Here is a 12,237-nt window from a genome sequence, read left to right as displayed (position 1 = left end):
TGTAATACAGTTGGAAAGTCAGTAATTAGAGTAGTTGTAGATAATCTTGAAAAGGTAGGATGAGGACAAAATGATATAGGTGCTTGAATGCTTGACTGAGGAGTTTGAGCTTTATTTTTTAAGAAGTTGTTGGTATAAAAGGTTAACGAACAGAGAGGTAACATTATGACAGCACTGTACAGAATGAATTGATTGATGGGGGAAAATTCAGGTAGATTAACCTGTTAGCTACAAATAAGTGAGCAAGATAATTTCAGGTGGTAAAAAGTAATTTAAAAAAACAGAGTTATACAATGTTTATACTTTGTGTGTGTATATATATGTAAAATCATGAGTTCATATTGATATTTGTGATTCTAATCCAACACCACAGAATTCTTCCTTTCCTTCTCTTATTCCATGTTTTATCTCCCTGTTCCCGTAATGACAACTTGGTTCTCACTAGCATCAGTACACTACTCATTTGCATAGTCCTGTAATACATTCCAGATAGTTCCAGAATTGCTACAATACCACTTCCAACAACTAACTAAATATAAAATTCAGAATTTTTTTCCATTTTTTACAGCCTCACAATATATTCCACCAAGGGAATAGAGTCAGAACTGAGGTCTAGGGTTACGTTTTTTCTTTTGTCAAGTTATGTTATCAATTTGATAAAGTTAGGTGTATTTCTATTTGTATTCACTTTTAGATCCTGCTCCCCCTCGTTGCTCATTTAATTTTATTTTTTGAATAAGTAAAACATTAACATGATTCAAAAGTTAAACTATAGGGGCTGGCCCGGTGGTGCAGTGGTTAAATTCGCGTGTTCTGCTTCGGCAGCCTGGGGTTCACCAGTTCGGATCCATCCTGTGGTAGGCGTCCCACATATAACGTCGAGGAAGCTGGGCACAGATGTTGGTTCAGGGCCAGTCTTCCTCAGCAAAAAGGGGAGGTTTGGCAGCAGATGTTAGCTCAGGGCTAATCTTAAAAAAAAAAAGTTACACTATATAAAAGGACATACATAGAACACCTTTCTCCTTTGATCCCTGACAATCTTTCTCCACTCTTTTCTCCTTCTTGGTGTGTGTGTGTGTATTCTTCCTTACATAAAAGCATACTATATATTGCTTATTAACACCTTGGTTTTTTGTTTTTCTTTCCACAGTTATTTCCTGAAAATTACTCCCTATCGGTCCATAAAAATCTCACTCTGGCTTCTGTAAGGAAAATGAGTTATAGGGAAATCCGTGGAAATAGGAACAAGTTAGGAAGCTGTTGTTAGTAGTGTAGATGAGAGGTGATTGATGGCTTGTACTAGGCTGCTAGGCCTGGAGATAGAGAAGAAATATATGGATTAAATGGGAATGTGTCAAAATCCTTTGTGAAAAAGTTTTGTATAGATGCAGGACATTAATTATTGTCACTTAAAATATTAATTACTATTTTCTAGATGCAGAAAGAATTGCTTGACACAGAACTGGATTTATATAAGAAGATGCAAGCTGGAGAAGAAGTCACTGAGCTTAGGAGAAAGTATACAGAATTACAGCTGGAAGTATGTTTCATCCCAACTACACAGTATGCTAAAGAGGAGCAGATATAGTTGTGGTGGTTAATTTGAAAATCTCTTCTCATTCTAGTCATCAGTTAGTCTCTGGCATACGTATTGGGAGTTGATATAGGAAGGAGGAAAGACGCTAACAAATTTTTCAGAGCTCATAGAGAAAATCTGGTGTTTAATGAGGGGTGGCAGCGGTTTTACCTATACACCTAAGTCCCTCTGCTTCTAGTGAATTTTGTTCCTTTTCTGTTTTTGATCTGTCCTTCTCCCTGGGACCAAAATCATTAAAAGCTTTTCAGGTATTTTTATGGTGATATTCTGCACAAATATAGGCATATTATATTGTCTATAAGGATCAGATTTTTCAGTAGTAGAACTATGTTGAAGAACATGCTTACTTCAGTTTTGCCTATAGATGGTGCTGTGGATGTTTATAAAAGAGAAAATAAACTTTCTTATAATTTAGAAATTCTTATAAGAATCTCCTAGTGAAGTTGATCCCTGTACATGAGAATTTTTAACGTTTAGCAAAAAAGATGTGTGAAAATCAGGATTACATTTTGAAGTACAAAGACTTTAATGTCATTAATGTAGTTGGTACTTGTTTATATTTATCATTGTTTGATGCCACAACTTAAGTTTTTTTATTTTAGATTATTGCTTTTCCTTAATCTGAGAATAATGTTTTTTTCTAAATTTGTTAGCACCTTGATCATTTTTTTCTGACTTGGTACAAATCTATATTGAGTACTGGCATCCAGGTATTAAAATCTTGACATTTAGCAGTCACTGTGCTTGTCTTAAGGCTCTATCTTGTAACAGTCATAGGAAACTATAGGATGGTGTCCTAAACCTGGATGTATTTTGCCTTCTCTGGAAACTTGATATGGTTGCCAGTGTCTCTTGCTCAAGATAACAGGTTTTGAAAAAAGATAGATTTCTTTTATGTTAATATAGAAATTGTGTTTTCCCCATTCTGGAGATTCATGCCTGTTTTGGTGGGACTTAAGAAAAACCAAATTGTCATCTTAAAAATTTTGACCCATAGTTTTAGCAGATAAATAATATAATATTAATATTCTTTATTAGTCTATGTTTTGATTCTTTATCACTGAATGGCGTTTTCTGTTTTTCTTTTGTGATGGCTAAACTTTCATTTGTAGTTATTGTTAGTATATTTTACAGTACAATAAGTATTCCCCAGAGTGTGTTTATTCACCATACCAATTCCATTTTTTCTTAATAGGTATTAGTGAAAAAATCTTCTGAGGCCAAATTTGGAAAAGGTTATATTAAACATGTTTTTTGACTATAGGATTTCTTAGAGACTTTTAATTTGTAAATATCCAAAAATACATATTAAATATTCAGTATTGCTCAGACTTGGTCCGTGGACTCCCTTTTTCAAGGAGCATTTTGAGACGTTAATGTTCCTCAGAGCCTGCTTTTGTGTATGCTACTCTATTATTAACATTAATCCTTGACCTCTGAAGTTTATTATTTGGATTTTAGATGATTATTTTAGCTAAGGTTAAGATTGTCTTAAGAAAAACTGAAGTATTATACTTGTAGAGATTTGACAGTGGCGCCTACTTGACATTTTCGCTTGGATGTCTTGTATCCTCAGACTCAGCATGTGCAAAATTGTGGTTATTTTACCCAGAAATTCCGTCTCCACAATTACACAAAGCAGAAATCCAGTAGTCTTCATTGATGCTTCTTTCTTCAGTATCCATATCCAATTAATTTTGAAGTTTTAGATGTGTTACTCCCAAATATATCTTAAATGTGTTTACTTCTTTCTGTCTCCATTGCTACCACTATAGACTAAGCTTTCATCTTCAGTTGCTGGTACTACTGTAATATCCTACTGACTAGTTTCCCAGCTTGTTCTCATCTTCTTTCTACTCTGTTCTTAAAACTCTAGCCAGAATAACATTTTAAACACTGATCTGATTACATTACTCTACTTCTCTGCTTAAAATTTTTAATTGATTTTCATGGCTCTTGGGATCAAAATCAAAATCTATAATGTGGTCCTTAAAGTTGTTCATGATCTGGCTCTGCCTATCTCTCCAGCCTCATCTCTCTGTTTCATGTAGTCCAACTGCACTGGATGTTGTTCATTCTTTGATGTAGTACCATGTTCCTTTCAACCTTGTTTCCTTTGTTCATGCTGTACCCCCCACCCCTCACCCTTTTATTCTTTGTTCTTTCTTTGATTCATTGAACAAATAGTAAGTATCTACAATCTGCCAGTTACTATTATAGGTACTGGGGATAAAGAACAGAGTACAACAGGGAAAAAAATCCTCATGGGACTTTCATTCTAGTAGTTTATTCATTGCAGATCCTTAATGTTCTGTTCAAATTCTTTAAGTAAAGCATTTCGTCACTTTTTGAGTCACTTTTTAATATAATTAAATAACTTGGTTGCTTAATGTCTCTTTATTCCTCTAGGATTTGAGTTTCATGAGGGTAAGACTTGCACACAGGAAGTGCTCGTTAAATATTTGTGGAATGAAGGAATAGTATGCTATTCCTATAGAGTGATATGGGGGAGTATAAGTGACTATGCTACATTGGTTGTATAATGATAATGATGTTAGTGTAAGTGATCAAAATGCTGAGTTTAAGATGTGTATCTACACAAGTCAACAAACAATTAGAAACAATGTATTTGAAAGTCATAACTGGGGCCAGCCCTGTGGCCTGATGGTTAAGTTTGGCATGCTCTGCTTTGGTGGCCTGGGTTCAGTTCCCGACGTGGACCTACACTACTCCTCTGTGGCCATGCTGTCATGGAGACCCACATACAAACTAGAGGAAGACTGGTGCAGGTGTTAGCTCAGGGTGAATCTTCCTCAAACACAAGGAGGAAGATTGGCAGCAGATGTTAGCTCAGGGCCAATCTTCCTCAGAAAAACAAAAAAAAAGAAAGTCATAACTGGAAAAATACATTTACTGTGTTTGTAGGTATTATGTATCTGTATTAAACTGACATCTGACGTAGCACCTAACATTGTGTATTATTGGAAATCAGGAATTGCTTGTCCTTTTGTGATATAGTCTCATGTCTTAGGGAATGAGAACTTAGAAAAAGGCACATTTAGTAATTTCAAAACATTGCTTAAACTGTTATTTTCTTTTCTAATTTCATTAGCTACTTAAATTTGCTTTCACTTAAAAACTAAAACTCCAACTTAAATTATGAGAATGTTTTATAGGGCATTATTTGAATATGATGTCCAACTGTATAAGTTTGACTCATCTGACAGAGTATAACACTTGGCTTGTGTTAGTAATGGTGATGTTTACCCTGTTGTCTGGTGTCTTCTAGGCTGCAAAACGAGGGATTCTTTCATCTGGTCGTGGTAGAGGAATTCATTCAAGAGGTCGAGGTGCAGTTCATGGCCGAGGCAGGGGTCGAGGTCGAGGTCGAGGTGTGCCTGGTCACGCTGTGGTGGATCACCGTCCCAGGGCATTGGAGATTTCTGCATTTACAGAGAGTGATAGAGAAGATCTTCTTCCTCATTTTGCGGTACTTTCTTACTGCTCAACCAAACAAATATTGATAACCATTGTTGAGGATAATGGATAAGGGGAAATTGTGAAAATGATAGGAGTAATTTAAACCCATTAATCTGACCAAGGGGTTTGATTAATATATAATAATCTTTTGTTAATTATTTTAAATAGAGCTGTAGGGGTTTTTTGTTATTTTATTATCTCAAAGAAAGGATACTATTCTTACACTTAGTAGGCCTTCAGATATTGTGAAATGAATGATTTAAACTTTACTGTTTCAGAGAGGGAAGTCTTATAGTTTCATCTGACATTAACTTTTAAGGAAAAATTTAACACTTTGCACCATCCAGGTTTTATTTTTCTCTTAAGGTGGAATTGTATTTAAGACTGTATTCTTGATCTAGCTGACCTAGCAGTGAAACATGACAAAATTTTGGTATATAATCTTGAAATTGCTTTAGTCAGTGCCAGGCTATAGTTAAAGGGAGTCAGTCTGAAGGTAATAGACCAACCTATGAGAAAACAGAATGGGATTCTAGTCTCTGCTAGTCCATTATCGACTTGGACTTCTGGTATCTGTTGGGCTCATGTGCAGAGAGGAGATTATATCTGCCTACAGGCCTTTTCAACTTAAATCTTATGATTCTTAGTGGTATCTCAAAGGTTGGTTACTAAGCATCAGTCTTGCCCTCAGCATTATAGTAATTGCTCTGGAGATAGGAAGGAAATAACCAGTTCTTTACCTTTAAGAATTTTGCATATATGGGTTTAACACAAGCCAGTTAAAGTAAACTACAAACATAATTTTTAATCAAGTTAAATTTATTAAAAACTGTAAGTACTTCAGTAACTTGGAGAAGTAAAGCTTGTGATGGAAAAAGAACAATAGAGGCAAGTTTCACGAGGTAATAAAACTGGAGCTTAGATGTTGGAGTATAGTTAAGTTTATAGATAGGTTCACAAATCACTTAACCTTTTGAAAATTCAGATTTAAATGTTTAACAATCATTTTCCAGGCTGTTAATAGCAGGACATAGGGCGGTATTGACAGAAATGGTATATGTTTAAGAAATAACTGAAATGATTAATATTTAAGGATGAGGAGTCTGGAAAGTCCTATGCTTGATGACTTCAAAGGGAGAAAGAAAGGAATCAGAACTAGAGAGGAGCTTGGAGATAATCTAGCCCAATTCTTCCCTGCTATGCACCCCACTTCCACACCCTTTACAAGTGGAAGGAGATCCAGATAACTTACATGTGTTGCATATAGTTATACAGCTAATCAGGAAACTAGCAAAGAATATGCCAAAATAATCCAAACTAACAAGGTGAGTTTGTTATGAATGTGTTTCGGTGAGACTAAGATGATTTTGGTTTTATAAACATTCAGAGGCTCTAAATGGAGATTCTTGCATGCATTTGAAGACTCAAACTCCTCTCAAACTTAGTTGTGGTAATACACATTTAAAAATTGTCGGTCTTTAAGAGTGTGGCTTTAAAGTTCAGCATCTCTGTCTCAACGTGTGATTTGAACATATGACAGGTATCAGAGAAAAAAACCCAGGTTATTAAGGGACTATTGACTATTATAAATTGTGATTAACAAAATGCTTTCTTTCATTTATCCACTGGGACCAGTATTGGTAGTAATAAAAACTACAGCTAAAACTTAATAGAGCACTTATTTTGGGTCAGATGTTATTCTGAGTGTCTTGCATAACTCATTATATTATGAGTTATTCTGACAACTCTATGAGGTGGGTATCTCTATTAGGCCTATTGTAGAGATGAGGAAAATGAAGGGTGAAGAGATTAAGTAACTTGTTCAAATTTACACTCCTAGTAACTGACAGAGTTGGGATCTGATTGATTCTAGAGTCCATTCTTTTTACTATACTCTACAGAATTTCTGTATGGAGTCTGTGTGTGTGTGTGTGTTTAATGAGATTGTCTTATAATTTTATTTTTGGGTGGGAAAGAAGGAATGTGGTAGTCATGATTTATAAAGGACTAGAATTTTATATGATAAATGTTGCTATTTGTAGACAAATCCTTCTACACATGGAAAAAATAAAATCTGACAAGCCAGAAACAAGCATAATTTAGTGTGTTTAGCTTTTAAATGTCCTAAAAGAGTGTGTGATCTAGTGGAGTGTACAGTAAGAGTGAAAGCAGGGTCAGTTAGAGTGTTAGACTTTTGGATTAAAAGACCTGGACTCTCATCCTAGTGATTAACTTAATTACTTTGGGACAATTACTAAACTTCTCTGACTCCATCCCCCCACACCCCCATCTTTAAATTGATAATGATACAAAAATTCATCAGATGTTCTGAGGATTAAATATTCTGCTTTAGAAAGTATTTATTGGCATATTCTGGGGTCGGAATAGTGAGTATAAAAGGAAGGGCAATAAGGAAACTCAGTCTTTGACCATTGTTTCCTTTATTTAAAGAATAGTTCAATCAAATAGAAGTTTTTCTAATTCAAAAAGTGTAGCATTATAAGTAATATTGGAAGATAGGACCTTCCTTTATCTTACAATATCAAGTACTAAGGTGAATTAGGCACCATTGTTTTCTGTTAATCATCATGAATTGTTATGTATTCTGGGTTATATTTATTGGTATTTTAATATTTTAAAAACCGTTAGGATTTTGGATTTTCAAAATATTTATTTGGAGGAAATACTTTTTTTAATTTAAAGCAATATGGTGAAATTGAAGATTGTCAGATTGATGACTCTTCGCTTCATGCAGTAATTACATTCAAGACAAGAGCAGAAGCTGAAGCAGTAAGTATTACAAGTAATTTATTGAAAATTCAGATTTAAATGTTTTATAAATATTGCTTTTAAGTTTTTAGTGTAATTGATTATTTTTAACTTACTAAATAACTACACTTTGACAGTAAATAGACCATATGAAGTGCAATTCATGGCCACAAAGAATTTCCTAAAACGGGCAATTCTGTATATAACATGATATAATTAGAATATATGGTTAGTCACCAAGTTAAATGTCAAGTTGTATTGTCTTGAGACAACAGGAATTTTCCTTTCTTTCTCCTTCACAGGAGGTAGGGTCACCTTTCTTTTCATCATCCTTTTCTCAGCTGGCCTAGAATAAGGTCTGCTTTGGCAGAATGAGTGGTGAGGGATGAGGTAGAAGCTGAGATGTAATTCTGCTGCTTGCCCTTCTTAACCATCCCTCATCTGCTGCTTCCTAGTACGAGGGGGCTGAACTCTAAGGAAGTGACCCTGGCTCAGCATTCTCCCACCCATGCTTCTACAACTTTTTGCCCAAGACATGATATATAGCTCTAGCTTTTAAGGTCCTTATAGTTGTCTTAACTATGTATCTCGAGTTGTCTTTCCAAAGGATGACCAGAAGTATATGCAACCTTGTTTTCATCTGAGTTTAAAAGATTAAAAAAGGGAAAATGAGTGTGAGGTGGGGGGATTCATAGGAACCTTTTTAGCCCTGTGTGTTCTTTCTTTAGGATTGTAGAGAAATAGACATACCATTTTATCCTTGGAAAAATGCATTAAGAATTCCAAACAGTTAACCTAATGTGCGTGGGTGAGTGGGATGCTTTTCAGAAGTTTTAAGTTGATTGTGGTCTAAATAAGTTTTGAAAAAAACCTCCTAAATTGATTTATCCCCTTTGTAGTGAATACTCCCTGCCAGCACAATGGTCCATTGCTGGGGGTTTCCCTGGTACGACTTGCTCTTGGAGCATTGTAACCAGTAGAAGACTGTGGGTCTGCTAAGTCTTAGAACAGTGTTCAGCTGGGACCCTGGAATAACCTAATTTTGAGGTTAGCAAAGGTGGGTGGTGGATAGTTTTATAGACTAGTGATTCCTGATCCTAGAGTTCTATTTATTTAAAATCTAATTTTGAATAATCTTTCATTTAAAGATCTTTGTGAAAGTAAAAAGTAATTTATAATTGATGTGAGTTTAAAGTGTTCTTATAAACGTGTGTGTGTATGTTATAGTGAAAAAAATAGATCTCTGATCAAGTTTTTCTCTCAAGGGTATCTTTGAGTACAAGTTTAAGAATGATGGTTTCAGTGACAGTTTTTTTGTTTTGTTTTTTTGGGGAAGATTAGCCCTGAGCTAACTGCTGCCAATCCTCCTCTTTTTGCTGAGGAAGATTGGCCCTGAGCTAACATCCATGCCCATCTTTCTCTACTTTATATGTGGGACGCCTACCACAGCATGGCATGCCAGGTGGTGCCATGTCCGCACCCGGGATCCAAACCGGCGAACCCCAGGCCGCCGAAGTGGAATGTGCACACTTAACCGCTGCACCACCGGACCAGTCCCTCAGTGACAGTTTTCAATGCAATATTAGATAGGTAGCTTGAGTACCATCTCTTTATGTTGTCTTTATTTTCTAGGAAGTAGTCCTTATAAAACATTGATAGTTATTGTATAAATGGTTAAAATATTACCAAGTTTGTGGATTTAGTGAGAACTTTAAAATATATATAAAAAATATATATACTACTTCTCCCTGCCTCTTAAGTAATTTTTGGAAGTTTTGTTCATGGTAAACCCTACTGACATAACCTTTCTTGGATGTTTTTCTACCTGAGATATGTATTTTTTAATATATTTTTATACAATGTATATATTTTGCAAAGTGCAGTGCAAACAATTCAAAAGACCAGAGATTCATGTGTAAAAAAACTTTAACACTGAATTATATGAAGGTTGAATAAGTGACAAAATAACTTAGGTCAAGTTAGATTTGATGAGAGTTACCTTTTCAGGGTAAATATCATTTTAGTTGGATTTACTTAGTAGGCTAAAGGAACAACTACCATTGTTATGAAAAACATTTGTTAAGCCATAAATATTTCCTTAAGCCAAGAAATTTCTTAAAAGTTTTGTAACGTTCTATTTTAGAAAAGAATAGAAAATTAAATTGAAGCTTGTCTTATAAACATAGGGTATAGGCTAAAGCAGTGGTTTTCAAACTTCTGGATTTCAGGGAACATTAGCTTTAGGAATTTAAAAATGAATATGTTTGACATAGGAGTGCTAATTTTTAATTTTGTCAAGAAAGAATGCTTAAAAAGTACAAAAAAGATTGCTGTAAACCCTCACCATCGTTGTAAAATAAAGGAAATGTTAACACCAAAAATGTAGAGGGATGTAAACTCAAGATAAACCATATGTCTTACCAAGAAAAGAAAATTGTCAACCTTTGCTAATGTTGATTTCCAAATATTTCGTTGTTATCTTCTGATCCATTGTCCTGGATGACTGAATGACTTTGCCTTTACTTTCTATAATCAATGGATGCATAGTATTTCAAAATGAAAGTACGGGAATAAGGTAATTGAGGCATTCAAATGTGTCTGGAATGAGAGAAATTTTCCCAGGAAAGAGATTGAAGTATTTTAAGGAATAAATAATATAAACAGAACACTTTTAAATTAGGTTAAGATGGTATGGTTTGACTCTGGTTAGTTAGAAGATGCTTCTTACTGCTTTATTTTCTGTTTGTCTGTCACCCCACTGTACTAAAGTTGGATAAGTACCCAAAAAGGACAGAAAAAGTAACCTCTTCCCATGGCTGGTTATTAATGTTATTTTTCCTACTCTGAATTGTTCCTATACCTTTGTAAGAAACCAGGATCTACTTTCAGAATAGAGACAGTTAAGTTCCTATTTTATAAGAATCAGTCCCAAAGATTAAATTCTACAGTCCCAAACTCAAAGCTATATAGCTATTTATATCGAAAGGAAAGAGAATCTTGTTCTACTAGTGCATTTTTGACCCCATGCCTCAACTCCCAGTAGTTGTTAGGATTCACTGTTTGAAAACTTGTAAGGTACTTAGAACAGTGCCTTGGATATAGTACGCATTCTTAATATTCTTAATATTCTTAATATTATTGTTGTGGGTTTTTTGTCCAGAGTGAGGAATGATTAGTAAATCAATGAAACTGAATAGATCAAGATGGAGTAAATGATTTCAAAACTCTCCTTCTTTTGACCTGAAGTTTGAAGCACAAAATTGGGTTCATAGAGGATAGTGCAGCATCAACAGTCAGAAGTTGATGGGGCTGACTGAGTAAATGGTAAATTTATAGCAAGAGCAATATGTATAAGTGGATTCAATTAAGAGAAATCAAATCATGTACATAGTAGAGGCTTTGCGTACGTTTTTAGTGATTTACTTAATTGTTACTAAGTGCTGTTATGTGATATGGGCACTGTACTACCAGAATTAGTAAATCTGTTCCTGAAGCTTGTGAGAAAGTGGCTGTGAGGCTTGAACTCAGGAGTTAAAGAAATCAAAGTGTTTCCCTATAAGGTCTAAAAATTAGATTTTAATTGTTGTTTTTGGGGTCCTTTAATCTAACTCCTACCTAAACATTGTATATTGTGGTTATTACAAACATTAGTAAACTTGCTTCTAGCATTCTTTTATAAATTAGTTTTATCATTGTGGTTACTAAAACTGTAAGATACACTAGGATTGCAGCTTTAACTCTTCTGACCTTAGGTCAGTTTTTCTCACACTGTTTTTACAGAACATTTTTTCTACATGAGCTCCCTTAACAAAAGATTCTCTTGTCAGATTTGTGAAAAGCTGCGTTTTGTATATTCCATTCAGAATCACAATCTAAATGACTTGAAAAGTCGGAAGGTAGACACTCCTGCTTAATTTTGCTTAACTCGGCTTTTTCTGAGTGTTAGTTGTTTCCAGAACCATTTTCCATGTAAGACATGGAACCCACCTCATAATGACTTTTCATACTTTTTTCTTCCTCCTTATTTGTCAGATCTTCAGCCTTTTTTTCCTTCTGGGGTGTGTGTGTGTGTGTGTTGTGTGCCTGCTTTCCTTAGTTCCTAATTTGCTGCCAACTTTGAGTGACTGTGTACGAGAATAAGTAGGCAAAGGGCTAGGGCAAGTCTATGAATAAAATGCTTCAGCTTTTAAGCAGACTTTTTGTTTCACCTCATAGCATAGAAATTAGAATTGTAAAATGAACCTCCGTATGCTTATCGTTGAGCTTTAGCAATTATCCACCTATGGCCAGTCTTACTTTTTATATCCCACCCACTACAACGTTCCACTCCCTATTTTAAAGCCATTCCCAGTCATCGTATCATTTCGTCTGTAGACATTTCAGTGTGTGTT

The 12,237-nt window shown here is 34.9% G+C and overlaps 1 protein-coding gene across 46 annotated transcripts in view; it reads left to right on the top strand.

Moving 5' to 3' along the window:
- The window catches only part of RBM26 (RNA binding motif protein 26), an 89,369-nt gene that overhangs the window by 58,410 nt on the left and 18,722 nt on the right, over positions 1 to 12,237 (top strand). For all 46 annotated transcript variants that reach the window (XR_011427464.1, XR_011427468.1, XR_011427481.1 and 43 more), the window contains 3 exons: positions 1,436 to 1,540; positions 4,887 to 5,087; positions 7,781 to 7,867. Coding sequence is in view for 20 of the 46 variants with exons in the window: in XM_070239243.1 (XP_070095344.1) it covers positions 1,436 to 1,540; positions 4,887 to 5,087; positions 7,781 to 7,867 (393 nt within the window). In the remaining 26 variants the exon portion in view is untranslated. The remainder of the gene's footprint in view (positions 1 to 1,435; positions 1,541 to 4,886; positions 5,088 to 7,780; positions 7,868 to 12,237) is intronic.

Source organism: Equus caballus, chromosome 17, assembly GCF_041296265.1.
Source record: "Equus caballus isolate H_3958 breed thoroughbred chromosome 17, TB-T2T, whole genome shotgun sequence".
Taxonomy (NCBI): Eukaryota; Metazoa; Chordata; class Mammalia; order Perissodactyla; family Equidae; genus Equus; species Equus caballus.
Note: the sequence above shows the minus strand (reverse complement) of the source record. Positions and strands in the feature narration are given on the sequence as shown.